The sequence below is a fragment of the Siphateles boraxobius genome, unplaced genomic scaffold (assembly GCF_051911475.1).
Source record: "Siphateles boraxobius isolate OS27281-9 unplaced genomic scaffold, OSU_SipBor_1 49, whole genome shotgun sequence".
Classification (NCBI taxonomy): domain Eukaryota; kingdom Metazoa; phylum Chordata; class Actinopteri; order Cypriniformes; family Leuciscidae; genus Siphateles; species Siphateles boraxobius.
This window is the reverse complement of record NW_027509130.1, coordinates 307,429-330,689: the sequence shown is the minus strand read 5'-3', so window position 1 is coordinate 330,689 and position 23,261 is coordinate 307,429. Positions and strand designations below refer to the sequence as shown.

At 39.6% G+C, this 23,261-nt stretch overlaps 4 protein-coding genes across 6 annotated transcripts in view; 2 read left to right on the top strand and 2 right to left on the bottom strand.

Annotated features, from left to right (window-relative positions):
* The window catches only part of LOC143711142 (uncharacterized), a 376,270-nt gene that overhangs the window by 165,738 nt on the left and 187,271 nt on the right, over positions 1-23,261 (top strand). The window contains exon 1 of one of the 2 annotated variants that reach the window (XM_077202483.1): positions 9,753-9,996. The exons of the other annotated variant lie outside the window; for it this stretch is intronic. Coding sequence (XP_077058598.1) covers positions 9,963-9,996 — 34 coding nt within the window. The 5' untranslated portion in view covers positions 9,753-9,962. Of the gene's footprint in view, positions 1-9,752; positions 9,997-23,261 lie in introns of those variants that run through there. 2 annotated transcript variants of the gene reach the window in all.
* LOC143711160 (uncharacterized) overlaps positions 1-23,261 on the bottom strand; it is a 312,783-nt gene that overhangs the window by 181,510 nt on the left and 108,012 nt on the right. The window lies entirely within an intron of this gene.
* Positions 1-23,261, bottom strand: part of LOC143711084 (uncharacterized) — a 276,637-nt gene that overhangs the window by 194,957 nt on the left and 58,419 nt on the right.
* Positions 9,961-21,045, top strand: LOC143711139 (uncharacterized). The gene is made up of 2 exons (XM_077202477.1): positions 9,961-9,996; positions 19,974-21,045. Exon 2 carries the CDS (start codon positions 19,996-19,998, stop codon positions 21,043-21,045), a length of 1,050 nt encoding a protein of 349 aa, XP_077058592.1. The 5' UTR covers positions 9,961-9,996; positions 19,974-19,995.

The window sequence follows — 23,261 nt, the reverse complement described above, 5'->3', positions numbered from 1 at the left end:
TCTGTCTTAAAAGGAAGAAAGATACAATTGAAATAAGCAGTGCTTTTTTTCAGGTAAATATAACAGCTCAGCATCAGCATCCAAGTTAAAGAAAATAAATGTTATTCAGTCGCAAGCATTACGAATAAGTTGTGGGGCATTCAGAACATCCCCTATTCCAGCAATGCAGGTAGAAATTGCAGAAATGCCTCTGGATATTAGGAGGTTACATTAAAAATGTAATATTGGAGTACACTAAAGGGACACAATGAGAATCACCCAGTGAAAAAGATCCTAGAAAAATGCTGGGAGTATGGAAAAGGAGAAATAAATGGTTTTGGATGGAATGTAGAAAAAGAAGCCCAGAACATATAAATAAATAATATTAATATTAGTCCCACAGTGGTAATACCATCAATACCTCCATGGCTTTTCCCTAAACCTGATGTAGATTTAAAATTGCAAGACAAGATGCAAACAAAGGAAATAATCATAACAAAGGATATAGTTGTGAAGCAGCACCTAAGTCAAGAATATTATCGGTTGGAGATTAATGTGCCACTGAAGGAGGTGGCTGCCAACTCTCCTGGTGTGGCAGAATTTAAGGAAAGATGGCCTGCCCTCTTTGAACCATTCCAGGTAAGTGACATCATTCAGTTTTTTAGAAATTGTGACTCGGATATGGGATAGTAGACTCACTTTTTTACTTTGCATAAAGTTAAAATGTTGCTAATCTTTAAACCCCCTTAAATAACAGTCAAACATTTGCTGTCTTACAGGTAAACGAGGAGTTGCAAAGATGTACTGCGGTTCCTCTAGAAGCAATGTTTATGTCACAGATGGACAAGCATACCCCAAAGCCCTAGAGCTCTTTAGTGCCAAGGGAGGAGCAACTGATCAACACATCAATAACTTGTTGATGGAACTAATACAGGTGGGGCAAAAGTGGTTACAAAGATAAAAGGTTCAATATTAATCAATTGAGTAGTTTGTTTTTCAGTTATCTTGCTTATCTGGGTGTTTTTTTGTTTTGTTTGTTAATTAAACAGTTTTTTTAATAGTGAAAAATCTAAAATGTATTCCCAAAACCGTGCAGCCCTACAATAGTTTCTGATATCAACATGTTCACAGGTGTTTATTTATTTATTTTTTAGAAAGGGACCAGATACCACTGATGAGTCCTGCTGACTTCAACATTCAGAGTCTCTGTACATGAACATGGTAAAATGAAAAATCAAACACCTTGGACATGACAGGTATGTAGCCTACTATGTTTCAGGAATTGCACAAAGTTACGTGACTGTTCAAGTCTTTGTCTTTAGATCAGTTTGTTTACTAATGTGCTATTTTGTCATTTTTTGTGTATCTTTGGATTATGTTGTGTTGTAAATAAATCCAGACAATCTAAAAGCCATTCTTTTTTTAATTTCTCCTCATTCTTTGTGCAAGGCTCCTCACAATGATAGGGCCTGATAGCACCTAATAGGGCCATTAGGGGAGGGTCTTTGTCTTTCTCGGGTGTAAAATGCATTCATACTAATGGCCACCAGAATCGTTGCTTGACCAAAAAACTGGTGCGATTAACCCCTGGATGACAAGCCACGTTAGAACAATGCATCGAATGACGTCGGACCGTAACCCCTCCGGTACAAATAAGGCGTTACCCCTTCTAAGGCTGTCTTGACCTTCGACTCGATCTCCCATGTGAGTGTGGAGACAAATAGATTCTCAGGTAAAATGCACTCGGGAGTGGACGGGCGTTTGGAATGGTCAAAAATCTGTAATAAAGAGTCGGGTTTGATGTTCTTGGGACCCGGGCGGTACAATAGAGAAAAATCAAAACGACCGAAAAAAAAGAGCCCACCGAGCCTGCCTGGAGTTGAGTCTTTTGGCAGTTCTGATATATTCTAAGTTCTTGTGATCGGTCCAGACGATAAAAGGTACCCCCCACCCCTCTAACCAATGACATTACTCTTCCAACGCTAACTTGACCACCAACAGTTCTCGGCTACCAATGTCATAGTTACTTTCGGCGGGAGATAGACGGTGTGACAGAAACGCGCACGGATGCATCTTGTCGTCTGTGGAAGAACGTTGGGAAAGAACTGCGCCTACCCCACCTCTGATGCGTCGACCTCCAACATGAACTGACGTGAGGGATCAGGGGTTATCAAGATGTGAGCCGAAACGAATCGGCTTTTCAGTTTGGCGAATACAGCCTCAGCTGTATCGGACCACCTGAACGTAGTTCTGGGGGAGGTCAAGTTGGCTGAAATTGCGAATGAAACGCCTATAGAAATTGGCGAAACCCACAAACCTCTGTAGGGCCTTACGGGAATCTGGACTTGGCCAATCAATAACAGCCTTAACCTTGTCAGGGTCCATACGTAGTCCCTCAGACAAGACAATGTATCTTAGAAAAGAAACAGACTGTGCATGAAAATCGCATTTCTCCACCTTGACAAAAAACCCATTCTCTAGCAACCTCTGAAGTACTCGTCGAACTTGCTGCACGTGTTCCTGGAGAGAAGATGAGAAAATCAATATATCGTCCAGGTAGACATATATGAATTGATCTACCATATCTCGCAGCACGTCGTTGACGAGTGCCTGGAAAACCGCTGGGGAGTTGGACAGCCCAAACGGCATAACCAAATATTCAAAGTGCCACCTGTGGGTGTTAAAAGCTGTTTTCCATTCATCCCCCTTTCTGATGCGAACCAAATGATATGCATTACGTAAATCCAATTTCGTGAAGACCGATGCTCCCTGCGACCTCTCGAAAGCTGAAGACATCAATGGCAAAGGATAGGTATTCTTTACTGTGATGTTGTTCAGCTCTCGGTAATCAATACAAGGTCGCAGAGAACCATCCTTCTTCCCCAGAAAAAAGAACCCCGCCCCCGCTGGAGAAGAGGAAGGTCGGATGAACCCGGTTGCCAGAGAATCAGAAATATATTTCTCCATGGCCTCCCTTCTCGGGAACTGAAAGAGAGTAAAGTTTGCCCTTAGGCGGAGACTTACCTGGCAGTAAATCTATAGCACAGTCATAGCGACGATTCGGAGGAAGAGAAGCAGCACGGGACTTACTGAACACCTCCTTCAGGTCGAGGTACTCCGTGGGCACGTTTGATAAATCTGCTGCCTTCTCCTGAAACACAGAACCAGACACAGACGAACAAGCAGATACGAGACAGGACTCATGACATCGTTCACTCCATGTGGAGATGGAGTTCAAGCCCCAATCCACCCTCGGGTTGTGTTGTACCAGCCAGGGGTGGCCTAAAACTATGGGTGCTAACGGGGAGTTTATGAGGAGGAATGTGATGATCTCTGTGTGGTTGCCAGACGTGATGAGGGTTATGGGACCAGTGGTAAAGGATATGTTGGGGAGTTCCTGTCCATTGAGAGCATTAACTGTGATTTGACGGGTCAGTGGTGTGATGGGAAGCTGAAGTTTGTGAGCGAAGTGGATGTCCATGAAATTACCTTCAGCCCCGGAGTCTAACAGTGCTTGACAGGTGTGTGTGTGTGGAGCCCATCTCAGTCTTACCAGAAGGAGAATGGATGGTGAGGACTTTTCGGCGGAGATCCCACCTGATAGTAGCCTCTTCATTACTACCGGGCTTGCTCTTTTACCGGGTAAGAGTGTATGAAATGGCCCGTTCCTCCACAGTAAAGGCAGAGTCCTCGGGATCTCTGCCTCTCTCTCTCCTCCCAGGAAAGCCGAGCTCTACCTACCTGCATGGGCTCGTGATCGACGACGGGGCCAACCGTGTCTCCATCTCTGGTCCATCGGCCCTCAGCGCCCCTGAATCTGCGGTTGGGACGAGTGTATCTGTCCAGGCGGTTAAGACGAGTATCCACCCTCAGTGCCAGGTCAACCAGTCCATTGAGACTCTGGGGAAAATCCAAAACGTAAATCTCACGTTGGACACGGTCGGCCAGCCCATGCAGGAACATGTCCCACTGCGCCTCCTTGTTCCACTTGCACTCCGCTGCCAGTGTGCGGGACTCGATGGAGTAGTCAGCGACTGAATCGATCACCCTGTCTCAAATCCGCGAGGAGCCTGGCAGCGTCCTTGCCCGCCACCGCACGGTCAAAAACCCTACTCATCTCGGCGGAGAGTGCCTGGAACGAGGCGCAGCATTGGTCTTGGTTCTCCCACACCGCCGTTCCCCATAGAGATGCTCGACCCGTGAGAAGGGTGAGAGAGAAGTGAGAAGTGCATAGAACACCTTGTAAGAAAGGCTCTGCAAAAATTAAGCTCACCAGCGTAGCTCGCCGGAACCGGTAGGTGGTGTGGGGGGAACTGGCGGTGCGGGTGGTGCAGTGGGATTTCTCAGGAGTTGGAAATGGTGGGTGAGCTCGGACACCTGCGTCAAGAGCGCTTGCACAGCGCGCTCTGTGCCCGAGATACTTTCCTGCTGCTGATCCATACCGTGGATACTGTGGTTGACAAACTCAGTAAGGGAAGTGGAACTTGCTGCATCAATGATGTTGCTCAGATCGTTCTGTTACGTAAGTACACGTGGATGCAAGATGCAAGTAAAAATGATCTCTTTATTAGACACAAGCACAAACAGTCCAGATAGCCGCAGACAGCAGGAGAGCGTGACGCAGGGACTTCGACGGGCTAATCCAGGGTGGCGAGTGAAGATCAAGGTGTGGTTAATCCCAGAGTGAAGAACGATGTGAAGATCTCAGCGACAGCACTGGAACATAAGTCCAACGGCACACCAACTCAGGGCAGACGAGAGAACACACGAGGAGAACTGGAACAGGGAACAACACGAGATAACTCCAAACAATGATCTGACAAACACAAGACGAAAGACAAGGCATTAAATAGGCTGACTGATGGAATGCAGCTGGCGCTGATGAGAGAATCAGTAATCAGCGGTAACGTCACACGAAACAATCAGCACGCACATACACACACACATACACAAGACAAGGAGAAGACCGTGGATTCAACAACCGTGACAGTTCATGACTCTGAAAAACAATCTCCTTGCCTAGGCACTCAGACATGACTGTCACTCTGCACTTGTGAACATCTCATTTTGAATATGGCTTGTGAATTGTTACAAAAGTGCCTGTTGACTTAATTTTTAAATGTTGTAACATTATTTATGTACACAGTGAAAAACTGTACTGTGAAGGTGTTCCACTAACCTGCATTTTAGTAGCTGAGGGTATGCTTTCTTTAATGCATGAATACAGATTTTATTGATTGTTTATACTGTCCAGCTCATTGTTACTGTTTGGATATGGCAATGATTTAATAAATGTTGAAAATTCACATATTGGCAACTAATTATTTGAAACCGTTTACACTTCCAAAACAAAGAAAGGGCAAATTGGTCAAAATTAATAAATCAGAGGACATGAACTAGTATTTTTTCATTTAAATGTTACCTATTTTAATTAAGTCTAATGTGTATAATATGCTGATAATTTTACATTGATTATAATCAATTTATTGGCTTTTTCTGAAAATGCTACTTAATCTTTTCACTATCATATTTTCTTTAAAGGGTCTACTACTGATCATTTTTGAGAATTATACTCCATATATTTTGCTCGTAAGACGTGTAAATTTGTTTAACGCTCTCAAATGTGACCGGTAGTATAACACAATGCTTCAATTGAAAACACAGGTTTTGGCTGTTAATCATACACTGAACGTATGCCACACCTGTGAGGTGGATGGATTATCTCGGCAAAGGAGAAGTGCTCACTAACACAGATTTAGACAGATTTGTGAACAATATTTGAGAGAAATAGGCCTTTTGTGTACATGGAAAAGGTCTTAGATCTTTGAGTTCAGCTCATGAAAAATGGGGGCAAAAACAAAAGTGTTGCGTTTATAATTTTGTTCAGTGTAGTTATCAGTATCCCAGAAACTATCAATGTGTTGATCTGCCTGCATTGACACCACTGTATGAGAACAGACTATTTCGGTTTTATGAATGTTTAATTAAAGCACATACTTTTTTTTATTTACAACATACTATTTCAGTTTTATATATTGAGGCATCTACATTTTAAGTGTTCAGTGACACAATATGCACTTCATACATTTCAGTGTGTATAAAAGGCTCTGATATTTCTGGGTGCCTGCCGCTTTAAGACGCTTCTTCTGTGGTTACGGTAGAGGAAGTGTGTAGCTAGTGTGTTGACTATAGTGGGAACGGAAACGTGTTCAAGTTCAACAGCATAGTTTAGCCCATAGGCCTATGTCACACTTCCTGCTTCCGGAACGCAGAGTAGGGATACAGAACTTCCGGTCAACAGTATTTCTCAATAAGGATTTAGATTATCAGCCATAATGTCTAAACCATCCAAGGTAGACTGACCACGAGCTATGAGGTTGTGAAACGAAGGTTTGTGCTCATGCAGAAGCTATACGTTCGTATGAAATCAACCTTGTTTTAAGAAAAACATGTTTTATCCACGATCTTATGAAAAAAAACTACACTACCCACAATCCTAAGCCTAGCAGCAACGTCTGCTGATTGGTCCAACTCGCTGTTACCATAGAAACGTTTACCTTACTGGCGAACGGCTAGAGCTATAACAACAACGGCAGGCTTCAATCGCAGCTGTTGTTGTAGTGTACCAGGTTGCTCTGCATCATTCACCTCTTCAGTATTCTCGAGAAAAGAGGTTTTCCCTGTACTCTCGTAAGAGAACGACACTCGTTTCCTAACGTAACCTCGGTTCTCTCTAGTTGAGGGAACGAGTGTTGCATAACCCTGCCGTGCTTATGCTACGTTCATCATTCATCAAAATTAATTTCTCCCAGAAGAACTTGTACCCTTTCCTCAGTTTTGACGTTTCCACTTGAGAGTTTTCATTTACCATCAGAACCACATCGCATATGTGACTTTAGGCAGGTTGCAGAGAGATTTGGTCCAGCGGTATCTATCGGACTCCGCCATTGTAAAAAGCTAACTGGAAGAGCCGTATCCCTACTAAAAGACGAACTTCCGGTCTTCAATTTTTTCGTGACATAGGCCTATACATAGATATCATATAGAGACTAGATGCCCTATTGGCCGCTGTGGCGCAAGAAATGCGGCCGCCATCTTAAACCGGTCATACTCCTATTTGCGTTGCATAGCAGCGGTAGATGCCAGAGCACTGTGCAGCATATTCCTGCTCAAATCGGCGGACCATCACTCGGGGATTACTTTTCACAAGTAAGATTTAACATTTAACATTACCATACTATTGGTTGTATTTTGTGAACAAAATATTCAATGTGTCCTGTATCGTAGCTACGTGTATGACCTTTGCAGCAAAAAAACCCGTGTGAAAATCAGTTCGGTATTCAGTGAGATATGATTAATTCAATGCGCTGGCAGCTCATTGCACCTGCCAAACAGATTACACTGAGCGGAGCGGGTGACCGGTTTAAGATGGCGGTGAAGGGGGTGGATTGGAATCCACTGCTGCTTCAATGTATATGTAATGATTGATTATAATTAAGGTATTAATCAATATTTTTCCTTCTAAATATCAAATGAGTTGAATGACTTCTCTGGAGATTTTACTTTATTTATATAAGTTACCAGCGTGATTACTGAAATGTTATATTCATGTATTCTTTAATGTCTGTATTTGATATCTGAATGCAGTGCTTGCTTATTTAACCCAGCTTCCAGAAATGAAATAGGGACTTGTTTTGTGTTTGAGAAAGGTCTTCAATGTGTTAAAACATATAGGGGTCATTGAAGCCAATAGTTTAAGGGGCCATTTCTTTGTTAAAGCCTTTCTTTCCAGTTAGACTAAAGTTTAGCTATCCTTGAGAGAAAGAACGCATTATCTTGATGTTTTGAGAGGACTCTCCTGTTTATAGTGAGAGCCTGGCCAAATCCAACCTTGGAAAAGCTGTGTGTCGGTGTGTGTGTTAGTCTTCTTGGTTACAGGTTAAGGAACCACTGGCATTATTGGAGATTGACTGAGTTGTTGTTCTGGACATGCTGGCGCCCAGCAACCCAAATCTGCGACCTGGAAGGTCATGACGTGCCTAACTTCAGCTGCATAATCGATGGAGATATGCTTCAGTCTATCTGTATATGTGTGGAAAATTACTGTGTTTATCTATTTCATAGCCAAGCAATGACGTAGCTTAGACCTTGGAAATCGTATAACTGCTGTGATCTTTGTAACTGTAAGCGGGGCGGCCTACGAACTCCTGTGCGAGTATTGAAGCTGACTTCTGCTGATGAAACTGCAAACTATCTTCAGTAAATATTTTCTTTAATTTTTTATAATTCTGACTCTGGGTCTTCATTCTTCATATCTGGTTCTGGGTCTTTAACTGTATACCCCTTACAGCGGCCCCACGGCTCGTCCGCGCCAATAGGCAGTAGCGGTCGATAGGGTGTCTATCTATATGATGTCTATGGGCCTATAGACATAATAAATACATAGACGCCCTATTGGCCTCTTTGCAACGTTGCTGCGATACGTCAACGCGTCCACCATGTTGCTGAGGGCAAGACTGCGCTGTAAGCAAATGCAAGTAAACGGGTGAGCTGCGGTTTTACATTTATCAACCGATTTCAGTGGTTTGTATGTGGTATACGTTACTATTACTAATTATATAATGACCAAATACAACCAGAAAAAAATTTCAGTCCTATTTGTGAAAGGTAATTCCCCGAGACTTGTTTTCAGTTGTGTGGCGATTTGTACAGCCCCAAGCATCACACGAAGCAGGCATTTTTCTCAATTCCTCAATTCATGTAAACTGGTTAGTGAGATAGGTGAAGCTCCTTATATCTTCCCAAAGAGTAATATCCTCATTTATGTAATTGTAGATTATGTTTATAGGGGTATAGCAATGTTTATTGAGCTATTTATATTTGATGATCCTGATTTGTAATCTGTGTGTGTGGATTTATTATTCACGTTGCATAGTAAGTACTGTAACTGTTTAAATGACAGTACCTAATGGTGATTCATTTGTTTTTATCGGACTATAATGACAATGCTGGATATTGGAATGTTCTGATGAGTACTGCTGGAGCTCAATACAGTTAAAAGAAAAGAAATTGCATCTCCTCGTCTTTGTTCCTGTGTCCTGACCGATACAACATCCTGTTTACTGGCTGAAAACTTTGATAAACTAGCCCTACTTGATTACCTCACTAACACAGTGTGTTGACTGTTCAGTGACACTGTGCAATGCAAATAGCTTTGTTAATAAATTGGAATGGAAGTTATTTATTATTGAGTTATCAATATAATGTAATACACATACCAGAATTCCTTAGGTGATACACAGCAAGTTGAATTTCCACCTCTATTATTTTTTACATTTTTGTTTAAAAAATCATTTGCGCAATATATCACGATATGTATCATATCACAATATATCGTATCGTGACAGATGTATCGTATCGTGAGCCCGTTAGCAATACAGCCCTAGCCCAAATAAACTTGAGAGATACCTTTTCTTCCTCAGCACCGCTTTGTTCATTCAACTGCTAATTCTGAAGGGCTGGAATGAGGCACACTTAGCACAAATCTAACAGTAGCCTATGCTTATTTCTGTTTATGATTATGTCAACTGTTTTTCTTACCATTATTAATTTTATTTGGAATAATTTACATTATTATATTCTGTTGTCCATGAGCATAAAAATAAACTCAGTAACTTCAGATATATTTTTGGTTTTGGCAGATCAACTCCTCACACGACAATTCATCAAAGTGAAGCTCCTCCCACTGCAGTCACATCATCGATGAATCTCCTCCCACAGCAGGCACATCATCAGTGAAGCTCCTCCCACTGCAATTCATCATCAGTGAAGCTCCTCCCACTGTAATTTTCCAATAAAAACTGGAATATTCCCATCAGCTACAAGTGAAGACGAGCATCAGAGCATCAGGAAGAGCTGAAATCTGTAAAGACTGAGTTTATTAAAGAGGACAGTGAGAACACGAGTGATCCAGAACCTGCAGAATGAAACACACTGAAGATCCTGAAGAACAAAGAGGTTGGTGTTTATTCTTCATTCATTCATTCATGATGCTGAAGAACATTCATGTTAGAAAGATTCAAGGACATCATCACATCTATATAAACAGTTAAACTGAAATGGCTGCAAAAGTTTCTTTTAAACAAATTGTCAGTAAAGTGAGGTTTTATATTGATTGTCAACATCAGGTCAAATTAAATTTAAATATTTTAACTGTTTTAATTTACATTTATTGTATATATGGTTTACAATTTGTAACAATCTTACCAGCATTTTTACCTGAATTTGTGCATATTTTTTACAAACATGTATAACAATAATAATCATTCCAAAATGTACAAATTAACAATCTACTCCTCTTTACAAACATTTGTGTTCTTTCTCGCAGTGACATTCACTTGATCTTGTGTTTCTTGAACGGCTCTTAATAATTGAAACGTTTTAGTCGTTTTTAACATAATTATATAAATCTATATGTTAGGGCATAAAAAAAAATATTTGTTTGCTTCTGGTTTCCGACCGACCCTGTCGATTTATGTGCGACCCAAATTTATTTTATGAGCTTGGGGAAGAAATTATACAGATTAAATAAATACACAAATTAGGGATGCTCATTTCGGTTAATTTTCCCGACCGGCAACCGCCGCTCGTTAATTGATTATTAACCGTTAACTGATAAGATTATAATATTGAATTGGCATTAAATAAAAATAAAATTGACGCGTATCTGTGACCCGTAAAAAAAAAAAAAATGTTTTATTATCAAAGGGTTTAGTGCAAAGTGCAAACAGCAGCATACAGAACAGATCAACAACAGAACCTGGATTCAGATCAAATTTTCACGCATCTGCAGCATTTCTGACAGTGACAACAGAGACAAACAGAATAAAATAATACAAATAAAAAACAAAACTAGGCCTACACTAAATATATTTTTTTAACTGAAATAATGAACAAATTAAGATGACAAAAATAAAACACTGAATCCGTTTGAACGAAGCTTTCAAAAACCGGCTATTTTTTTCCGTTAGACTAAGAGTTTTCGTTAAATAAAAATGGCAGGCCTACCTCAATCCACACCTTGTCTAATTTTTATTTTAAAAAAGCAACACGTCAACGTGATGTGGGGCGCAGCCTGTTGACAGTTAGACCCGCGGCTAAAAACACCCTCTCCGATGGCACAGATATTATGGCAAGCCGTTTTAACATTTAATCATTTTAACCTACTAGTCTCTATTTTCATGCTACTAGTGCTTATTTTTTAGATACTAGTATCTATTCAATTAAGTACTAGTACTTATTCATTAGCTACTAGTGCTTATTCTTTAGGTACTAGTGCCTTTTCTTTAGATACTAGTGCTTATTCTTTAGGTACTAGTACTTATTCAATAGATACTAGTACTTATTCATTAGATACTAGTCCTTATTTATTAGATACTAGTACTTGTTCATTAGATACTAGTCCTTATTTATTAGATACTAGTGCTTATTCTTTAGGTACTAGTACTTATTCATTAGATACTAGTACTTATTCATTAGATACTAGTCCTTTTTTATTAGATACTAGTACTTATTCATTAGATACTAGTCCTTATTTATTAGATACTAGTGCTTATCAATTAGCTACTAGTACTTATTCAATAGATACTAGTACTCATTCAATAGATACTTGTACTTATTTATTAGATACTAGTACTTATTCATTAGATACTAGTACCTATTAAATAGATACTAGTACTTATTCATTAGATACTAGTACTTATTCATTATATACTAGTACTTATTCAATAGATACTAGTACTTATTCAATAGATACTAGTATCTATTTATTAGATACTAGTATTTATTCCAAATGTTACTAGTAAGATTTTTTATTTTACTAGTAAGATTTTTAATTGAACTATACAGTGGCCGTTCTGACTAGTCATAACATAAGACTAGTAAAAAAGCAGTTGTGACTAGTAAGATAAGAATAGTTACTAGTAACATTTGGAATAAATACTAGTATCTAATTAATAGATACTAGTATCTATTGAATAAGTACTAGTATCTATTGAATAAGTACTAGTATCTAATGAATAAGTACTAGTATCTAATGAATAAGTACTAGTATCTATTGAATGAGTACTAGTAGCTAATTGATAAGTACTAGTATCTAATTAATAGGTACTAGTATCTAATGAATAAGTACTAGTATCTAATGAATAAGTACTAGTATCTAATGAATAAGTACTAGTATCTATTGAATAAGTACTAGTATCTAAAAAATAAGTACTAGTACCTAAAGAATAACTACCAGTATCTAATATATATGTACTAGTCACAATTGGAATAGATACTAGTCAGAACTGAATAGTTGATATCTAAATGACAGATCCCCATAGAAGTCAATGGCAAAAAAAAATTTTTGTTACTAGTAACAAAAGAATAGTTACTAGTGACTATCGAAATAAGTACTAGTATCTAATGAATGAGTACTAGTATCTACTGAATAAGTACTAGTATCTATTTAATAGGTACTAGTATCTAATGAATAAGTACTAGTATCTAATGAATAAGTACTAGTAACTAATGAATAAGTACTGGTATCTATTGAATAAGTACTAGTAGCTAATTAATAAGCACTAGTATCTAATAAATAAGGACTAGTATCTAATGAATAAGTACTAGTATCTAATAAATAAGGACTAGTATCTAATGAATAAGTACTAGTATCTATTGAATAAGTACTAGTATCTAATGAATAAGTACTAGTATCTAATGAATAAGTACTAGTAACTAATGAATAAGTACTAGTATCTATTGAATAAGTACTAGTAGCTAATTAATAAGCACTAGTATCTAATAAATAAGGACTAGTATCTATTGAATAAGTACTAGTATCTAAAGAATAAGCACTAGTATCTGTTGAATAAGCACTAGTACCTAAATAATAAGCACTAGTCGCTAATGAATAAGTACTAGTACTTAATGGAGTAGATACTAGTATCTAAAAAATAAGCACTAGTAGCATGAAAATAGAGACTAGTAGGTTAAAATGATTAAATGTTAAAACGGCTTGCCATACAGATATCCCGGGAATACACAGATAACGTCTCGGTAGAGTGACCAGCTTCGAGAAGCGCCTTTCATTTGCTTTCATGCAGGGCCGGCCCTGGCCAATTTGCTGCCCTAGGTGAGATTTTACCTGGTGCCCCATGCATCACAGCCCATTTCACCCTGTCATTGTGTTCATGATTATTTATCCTATATATATATATATATATATATATATATATATATATATACACACACACACATTACAGCCTAAACACAAATAGCAAGAGCATTACATCTAGCATTCAAGTCAAGTCCCATTTATTTTTATAGCGCTTTTTACAATATACATTATTTTCCAGGCAGATTTACAGCTTTACAGTTTTGTTGAGTTTATAATTTTGTTCAGTATATATAGCCGCTCTGGATAAAACAGTGATGTCATCGTCCAAATGTCATTCATGCACAAACTATTCATTGAGCGCTAGCAAAAGTGTTTGTTTTGCAGTTGATGGCAGCAATCTTCCAAACTATGGCACGTTTCATGTTTTCACCATGAATGAAACTGCGAAATGTCTTCTTTAATGTTAATTTTACATAAAGCGTTGCTACTTTTAATAAACCTGTAGCCTATACAAATATCATTAATAATTTTGGCAAATAAATTTAAAAAATGCCATATATCCCCCTCAAAACTGCACAACTGTAGAGTAAAACATTAATTAATAAAAGTGATAGTGAATGCATCTAAAAAAACTGACGTGCTTGTTACAAATCACACTGTCTGGGGCCTCTGGAGAATTCAGAACAATTGTTAGCATAAAGTTTAAGGTAAAAATAACTGCCATTAAATGATGTATCTTACTACGATGCAATTAGATAAACTGTTCATTCATTACATTACCTCTGTCTTTATCCCCTTTTATCCTCTTCTCTTCCGTGTGGCTCTGTATCTATTGCAGACTATAATGCTAATTTAAAATATGTCATGTAAATTTGGCGATCCGTCACAATCAGGTAACTTTCACCATGTCTAGATCTGGCACGAGCTGCCAGGCCCGTTTCTACGGGGTGCTTGAGTGTGTTAAGTGCCCTCAAACGAAAGCAATGCTGTCTACATTGGATGCAGCGAGGGGCGACGCTACACAACAAATTACCAAGAGTAAACTGATCGCGCGCGCTCCGTTTCTGACGCACTTCAAGCACTCGCTGGGCGGGGGAAGATTGATGCGCCGGACCGGAGTCGGGGGACTTATTTACGTTTTTGTGGATTTTTTTTGCTTTATTTTGTAGTATTTTGAATTAATGTTTTTAAAATAGTATTAGTAAAAAAAATTACAAAAAAAAAGAATCACTCGTTCACTCATTTTGGCGCCCCTATTGAGTGGCGCCCCTAGCCAGTCCCTCCAGGATTTCGCGGGCCTTTTTTCTGATTGTTGCGGCCTAAAATTCCTGATGTTGCGGCCGCTTTTCTAAAAAGTTGCGATGAAAGTTGCGATGTTCTTTGGCATTTGTTTTTATAGGTTAAAACAGCAAAGGTAGATAGATTTTTACTTAAAGTGCTTATATTATGCTTTTTTCCTTTCCGTTATTGATATATCTTTTTTGCGCATGTTATAGGTGATAGGAGGTGATATACTACAGTACATTAACCTTACCTCTAAATTACCATGCATTGTATGTATAAATATTAGGGGTGGAACGGTACACAGACGTCACGTTTTGGTAAGATTTCGGTAATAGAGTGAAAAGCATGAAATGCAGAAGGCATTTTTATTAAATGTCTTAAGCCTTGTATTTTTAAAATAAGTTTTATTAATAAAGGCACAGAACCAGTTTATTTGTAGTGCACTGACAATAGTTTTATATAATTAGTTTATTAATTAAATTTATAAAAAAAGACAAAAAGACCTTGAGATATGTTTGGTAATTGTACATGAATGAATTTAAATTTAATTTGCTATATTTCAGATCAATATATTTGTTTTCCTTAATTTTAATTAACCTTAACTTTATTCTCATCTGAATTATAAATAATTGATTTCCGTATAAAATAATAGGCTACTAGCCTACTATTAAAAACACATTTGATTTTCTTTTTTAATCAATGTAGAATGTGTAACTTAAAAATAAACAGATTAGTGCTCCGACTCTGAGGACAAGAAATGAAAACCAAAGCGATATGATGAATATCCAAAAGATGGCTGTTTTGAAATTAGGTTGGATAAATGATTTGCTTTTAAAACAGTGTGTGTGTGTGTGTGTGTGTGTGTGTCTGTGTGTGTGTGTGGTTGGGGGACAGTTGTAGGTTACAGTTTGAAAAGAGTTTAGACTTACCCCTTTTCCACCAAAGCGTTTTGAGAGCCGGTTCGGAGCCGGTGCCTGCGCGCGAACCAGTTCTTTGTGTTTCGACAGCCAAAGAACCGGTTCTCGGCCAGGAAAACTGGTTCCAAAGCGGCACCAACTCTTTGCTGGACTAGAACCAGAGAACCGTTCTTTTACCACGTCATGCTTACGTCGGGGGCTGGGGGCGGGTTTAGATGTGTTGTATACATCTTTTCTGACCGCAAAGCCAGGAGAAACATTTGCAGAAACACGATGTAGTCCGCCATTGTAATTGTTATGCTTGAAGTTGGCGCAAGCGTTTCTAGCTTTTTTTTAATTTTTTTTATTGAAAACATTATGTAAGCAAAGAAGAAAACAGTCACAAAATAGAACAAATAAACGGAGAGAAAAAAAAAGACAAGACAGGTGTACATAACTAATCAGAAAAGATTACATATCAAAGGAAAAGATTAAAAGACTTACATATTTCAATTGTTTTTAAAGCCTTCTTGGTTCACGAGTTAGAGATAATCCCAAAGTAATGTTGTACAGTACTTGCAAGCGTTTCTAGCTGAGATGTAAAGCGACAATCACAGTGACGTAACGACGTCGTTCGCTGGGCGCTCTAGAAGTGGAAAAACAAACAGGTTCTGAGGAGGTTCGCAAGTTGAACCAACTCCGAACCAACTTTGAACCAGCACCAGTTCCGAACCCGTTCTTTTTTGGTGGAAAAGGGGTAACTGTGACAAAAGCACAATGTTGTGTTTTATTGCGAGTGTACACAATTATAAGTAAACAATTTGCAGTTTGAATGATGTCCTGTTGTGAACAAAATGACGGAGTAGCCTATGTTTTTATGTTTCCACTGTTCATCGCGCCCGCGCCTCTCACTCACACACACACACACACACACACACACACACACACACACACACACACACAGTTTGATCTCTCTCTCTCTCTCTCTCTCTCTCTCTCTCTCTCTCTCTCTCTCTCTCTCTCTCTCTCTCTCTCTCTCTCTCACACACACACACACACACACACACACACACACACAGTCCGATCGCGCCCGTGCCTCTCTCTCTCTCTCTCTCTCACACACACACACACAGTCCAATCGCGCCCGCGCCTCTCTCTCTCTCTCTCCCTCTCTCTCTCTCACTCACACACACACACACACACACACACACAGTCATATCGCGCCCGCGCCCCTCTCTCTCTCTCTCACACACACACACACACACACACACACACACACACACACACACACACACACACACACACAGTTCGATCCGTCTCTCTCTCTCTCTCTCTCTCTCTCTCTCTCTCTCTCTCACTCACACACACACAAACAGTCCGATCGCGCCCGCGCCTCTCTCTCTCTCACACACACACACACACACACACACACAGTTCGATCGCGCCCGCGCCTCTCTCTCTCCCTCTCTCTCTCACTCTCACTCACACACACACAGTCCAATCGCGCCCGCGCCTCTCTCTCTCTCTCTCTCTCTCTCTCTCTCTCTCTCTCTCTCACACACACACACACACACACACAGTCCAATCGCGCCCGCGCCTCTCTCTCTCTCTCTCTCTCTCTCTCTCTCTCTCTCTCTCTCTCTCTCTCACACACACACACACAGTTCGATCGCGCCTCTCTCTCTCTCTCGCTGTTATTTTTGTAGGTAAATGTGAGACGTTGGCAGAACACATGTCTACCGCGTCTTCTGAACAAAACAAAGATGCGAGTTTGATGACGCTTCGCAGGAGACCGCGATGATTGGTCAACGTTGCAGAAAAGTTGCGGTGATTGGTCAAAATTGCAAGGCGCACTGAATTCACGGGGATTTGTTGAAGTTGCGTTAATAGTTGCGATCGCGACATCGCGAAATCCTGGAGGGACTGCCTAGCATTTGCCCATTCCGCCTATGCCACGGGCCGGCCCTGCTTTCATGGATGGCAAAGTTTGTTGCCCTTCATCACTCGATACTTGTGGATGTTTGCTTCGCAAATGATACTGCATCGTACTTGTACTACTGCTGTATTAAAATACCGTGCAGGATATTTTACAGGTAACTTCGTCGCCCTTTCTGTTGAAAGGGTCCCACAAAGTAGGCCTACTTCTTTTCGCTCGCTTCATTTTGCTTGCTCGGAAAAAAAATATCTGCAGGGACGTGTGTGGTTGCGCGTGTCGACGCACCTCGTGAGTTAATAAATACAGGCTATAGCCTATAGTATTTTTTTAACCATGCAGCAAACTAAAAAAAAAAAGAAGCTAAAAAAAAACTTTTCTGAGAAGGTTTGTATTGAGGTTAATACTATTAAAGGTATTAGATGAAACATTGTTTGAGATGTCTGGTTTTTAGGAGTAGAAAAAAGTACACACATTTCAAATCAGCGTGTGTGTAACATGCTGGGACACACAAGGTGGTAGAGTACATGTAGTATAGGTAGGCTATGTTATGAAAAAATAGAGTATCCAAATCCATCGCAGTAAAATTAAAAAAACAATTAAAGCTGCAAGCAGCGATGAAAGGGCCCTCGCACCCGTGAAACCCCCATCCGGTAGCTTCAGGAAGACACAGCACGGTGGGCAATGTGCATTTAAGTAGGTAAATATAGGAGGAGTATGTCAAAGTCCGTTACAAAATTGTCCTTTATTATGGTGATAATAGCATGCTTTATCACTCAGCTAAGTGTTGCTAGAATGTTTAGTATGTTTCTAGCATGTTTAGCACACAATGGCATATTTTAGTATGTGGCTAGTACTGCATTACAGTGTTAACCATGTCACTTCCTGTTGTCAGTAGGTGGCGCTATTACTATAACTGAAAATTGTCATGTAGATGTCTTCAGGGTAGGTCTCTTATTAAACGTGTGAAGTTTGGGTCAGATTGGACATTGCCTTCTTGAGTAACAACAACTTCCTGTTTCATTGCATTAGCATGCTTTAGCACTTATATAAGTATTGCTAGCATGTTTTAACATGTCTCTAGCATGTTTAGAACTCAATTGCATATTTAATATGTTGCTAGAACTGCATCACAGTGTTAAACATGTCACTTCCTGTTCCCAGTTGGTGGCGCTATTACTATAACTGAATATCGGCATGTAGATGTGTTCAGGCCAGGACTCTTATCAAACGTGTGAAGTTTGGGGCAGACTGAATATTTCATGCCTGAGTTACATTAACTTCCTCTTTCATTGCATTAATAGCATGCTTTAGCACTTAGCTAAGTGTTTGCTAGCATGTTTAGTATGTTTCTAGCATGTTTAGCAAACAATGGCATTTTTTAGTATGTGACTAGTACTGCATTACAGTCTTAAACATGTCACTTCCTGTTGCCAGTAGGTGGCGCTATGACTATAACTGATTATCGTTATAGCCAGGACTCTTATCAAACATGTGATGTTTGGGGCAGGGACATTGTATGCTTAAGTTACAACAACTTCCTTTTGCATTTAAAGCAGGCATTAGCACTTAGCTAAGTGTTGCTAGCAAGTTTTTGCATGTTTCTAGCATGGTGTTGCATATTAAGTTGGGTAGATTGGACATTGCATGGCAGCAAATTCCTATTTAATTGCTCTAATAGCATGCTTTAGCACTTAGCTAAGTGTTTGCAAGTTTTGAAGTTTGGGGCAGATTGGAGATTGTTTGCCTGAGTTACAACAACTTCCTGTTTCATGGCGAAACATAGAAATTTGTCAGGCCGCTGAGGACACGCCCTTTGACGAAAACTCAAGATCTTCGCAATTTAACGTCACAAAGGCCTTAAGATTACACTCACCAAATTTGAAGATGATCAGATTAAAACTGTAGGAGGAGTTCGTTAAAGTACGAGGCCTGAAAATGACAAAAACTGCACAAAAATCTGAGAGGAAGTTCAAAATGGCTGACTTCCTGTTGTGTTTATGGCTATGCTCCAAGAGACTTTTTTGTAGGTATTGGGTCATTACACGCATGTACCGTACACGTATGTACGTGTATGTATTTCATACACGTACGCGAAACGTAGCGGGAAGCGCACTCTGTTGAAACTTTATAGGTGGCGCTATAGAGCCATTTTGCCCCACCCAATTCTGAAACCCATATCAGATGTAAAGTTTTGTGAGTTTTCGAGCATGTTTAGGCCCTCAAAAATGCGATTCAAATTGCAGAAGAATAAGAAGAAACAGAGCAATTCCAAGAGGGTCCTCACACTATCGATGCTCGGGCCCTAATAATAATTTCCTACCTATCCCTTGCTGCCACTGGAGAAAAATAAATAAATAAATAAAAACTGACAACCAACCGGAACTCAACTTTTTTTTTTGTGCCTAGTGTCAAAATATGGCATTATTGTGTATTTTATTGTTCATATTATGTTAGATGATGGTGTCATTGATCAGACATTTAATAGTTCCTACTACAGAAACATGGGATTTTTGCCTATAATGTTTAAAAAAAAAGATAACTGGAAGATCAGTGTACCTCATTCATGCAAGGTTTTTTAGGGACATATAATTAATTTATAAAAATAAACTTATTGTAGTAATTTATAGCAGTTGTCTGTAACATGTGGGATCATTTTTATCTCCATTCATATTTCTCTTTTTGAATTAATTTGATTATTTAGAAAATTTGAAAATGAGAGTTTTTCTTTAATTTCAGACCTAATGGAAGAGAGTGAGGAGAGTGAAGAACTGAGTGAAGTGGAGGAGAAACATCATATCAAACCTGGAGAAAAACCTTTGAGTCGCTCAAAGACTAAAAATGCATTTTTAAAGAAAACAATAGCCAAGAAATCTTTCACCTGCAATCAGTGTGGAAAGAGTTACACATGCAAACATAATCTTGAGGTTCACATGAGGATCCACACTGGAGAGAAGCCATTCAAATGTGATCAGTGTGGGAAGAGTTTCACAAACAAACATAATCTTAATGTTCACATCAGACTTCACACCGGAGAGAAGCCATATCCATGCAGTCAGTTTGGGAAGATATTCAGCCAATCAGCAAACCTTAAAAGTCACATGAGAGTTCACACCGGAGAGAAGCCGTTCATGTGTGAACTGTGTGAAAAGAGATTCTCAGACAAACAATCTCTGAAGATTCACATGAGAGTTCATACAGGAGAGAAGCCGTTCACATGCAAACAATGTGGGAATAGTTTCAGGCAATTAGGACACCTTAATGTTCACATGAGGATCCACACCGGAGAGAAGCCGTTCACATGCAAACAATGTGGAGATAGTTTCAGTCAATCGGGACACCTTAATGTTCACATGAGGATCCACACCGGAGAGAAGCCGTTCACATGTGATCACTGCGGGAAAGCATTTCTTGGGTTATCAGACCTGAAGAAACACCTGACAGTTCATACGAAGGAGAAGCCACATTCATGTTCTGTATGTGGAAAGAGTTTTTGTGTGTTGTATAGATTACAAAGACATGAGAAAGGACATACTGGTGTAAGAGAGTACATGTGCTTTGAGTGTGAAAAGACTTTTGCAACAGGGAAAGATTTAAAACGACACCAGAGAATTCACACTGGAGAAAAACCTTACGAGTGTTCACACTGTGACAAGAGATTCAGTCGATCAGAACAACTGAAAAGACATGAGGGGATCCACAACAGAGAGAAGCCGCACACGTGTGATCAGTGTGGAAAGAGTTTCTCTTTTAAAACTCACCTGAAGAGACACATGAAGATCCATACAGTGTAGAAACCAGATCATCACATTCTGAGATCACAGTAAGTAGTTCATCTTTGTGTGCTGAGAAAAAAAGCTGCTTTTTCACCTTCGGAAAAGATTCCAGTTGTGTTTCCACTTGAGCCTGGTACGGCACGGCACAATTACAAACCGTTCTCGGCCCTGAACTCTCATCACACTTGGCTAAGCGTGACCCGTGATGGAAGAATGTGTGTAATGACATCGTTACTCAGGATTGGTCACTTGTCTGTTGCCTGGTTACCAGTTTCTCTGTAGCTGGCTAAGCGACATAAAAGCATATTGAGTGACGTAAATTAGGGCTGGGGGATATATCGCATCACATTGTTATGCGCATCTCGTCAGTAAAGCCGGTTCCTTGATTAGTAGTAAATCGCCTTCACCTGCTTTCAGATCAGTGGCGATTCTAGGGGGTGGCCTGGGGTGGCCAGGGCCACCCCTGAAAGCTCATTGGCCACCCCTGTGGCCACCCCAGATCTGATAGGTAGTTGGTCAAGTTCGTCAACACAAAAAACAAGAGAAATGCTGTCAATCAATGATGACAGCTGATCAACTGATTTAGGGCCAGTTTTACATTTTTAACTAACACCGTAATGGTCGTACTGAGGCTGTTAGAGCTGATTTCTGCTCAGCGGACGTTTGGCCATGCAGGTCAGGTGACCCATGAGATGAGCGCGCTGGCTGCTGCTGCTCCGTGAAACAGGAGGACGGTCGGTCACAGTTACAACAGCAACAATGATAAAAACGCTGGAATCAGTGAGAGGTATGGTAATTTAATGTTTAGTTATATCGTAGTTCCCTCTGAATGTGTAGGAAAACTGAAAAAAAAGAACTAAGCTGTACAAGCTAGCTTAGCAGCCTGCAAACCAAGTTTAGGGTGCAGAGTGCAGACAGTTGAAGAGGGCGCGCGCGCAGCTCTTAAAGGGGCCACACCTTATTTCCACTCGTTACACCGCCATGGAATGCTATTTTCTGGACTGTAGACTTGAGGGTGTTTTTTGCAAATTTGTGTGTTCAATAGAGCTAATGTTATATTTTTGGCCAACCCGTGTGTGAAATATAGTGTGACAGTCTAGATTTAAGTTATAACACAAGAACAAGCTGTGACTTATTTATTTGCTCTGTTATTTAAGGGCTGTTTTTGTTTGTATCAGTTAGCTCATCTTCACTTAAATTAACTTATTAATGTATGCTGAATCAAAGCCAATGTTTAAATTTATACCTTCATCGGGGCCTTGGATATGAATACTGTCTTAGTTGAAAACCACTTTTTGCACATTTTCATACATCACAAGGCATCCTAATGATATTATTCAGTCATCAGGCCATCCTCTGTGTTACCTGTTACCCGTGTTTGCTTTACTAGTTTAAGTCCCCTCTTGTGGTTAAATAAAAACACACCTGGCAAAGAACAAATTAAGAAATTCAAATTCCAGTATCTCTAACAAATTATATCTAAGCTAAATAATAACATAAACTAAGCATGTAAAGAACAACAAATATTTGTTTTTTTTCTTACAAGCTTAGTTTTTCTTTTGCTTTTACAGGTAAGGTCCCATCTTTAAGCATTTTGGTTTGTCCTGTTGGATTTCTGTGTTTTTATGTAACCACAAGATGGTGCCTCAATTAGTAAAGCAAACTCAGGTAACAATACAGGTGACACAGATGATGAGTTGATGACTGATGCATGTTATTCTATATAGGATGAGTTAAGAGCAGTTTATTTTGCTACTCTAATCTAACTTATGAAGAGACAAGTTAATCCACTACAAGAAAATAGCTCTTAGAAAATGTTTACCCTATCCTGACCATAATTACTGATTAAAAATAGACATGTTAAAATAACCAGAGATACTTGGGGACTGTGATAGGTGGTTAGGACTGTTTTTTAACAGGATAGTCAACTTTATTTGACAGTTATGAGACAGGAAATCATGGGAGTGAGAGAGGATGTGACATGCAGCAAAGGACCGGGATTCGAACCATGGTCGGCTGGGTACATATACGCATTAACTTTGCTATGCCATGGCCACCCCACACTAGCTTTGTGTCCCATCTTGGCCACCCCCCAAAAAATGTCCTGGATACGCCACTGTTTCAGATGGAGCGGCATTTACTACAAAGAGCCGTAGTTAACTGACAAGCTGAGCCATATCGCATTAATATCGCGGACGTATCGCCAGCGATAATTAATGCGATATGGCTCAGCT

Bases quoted from the DNA above. Each gene is read 5' to 3' on its own strand.
- LOC143711139 (XM_077202477.1), top strand. From the start codon at position 19,996: ATGGAAGAGAGTGAGGAGAGTGAAGAACTGAGTGAAGTGGAGGAGAAA.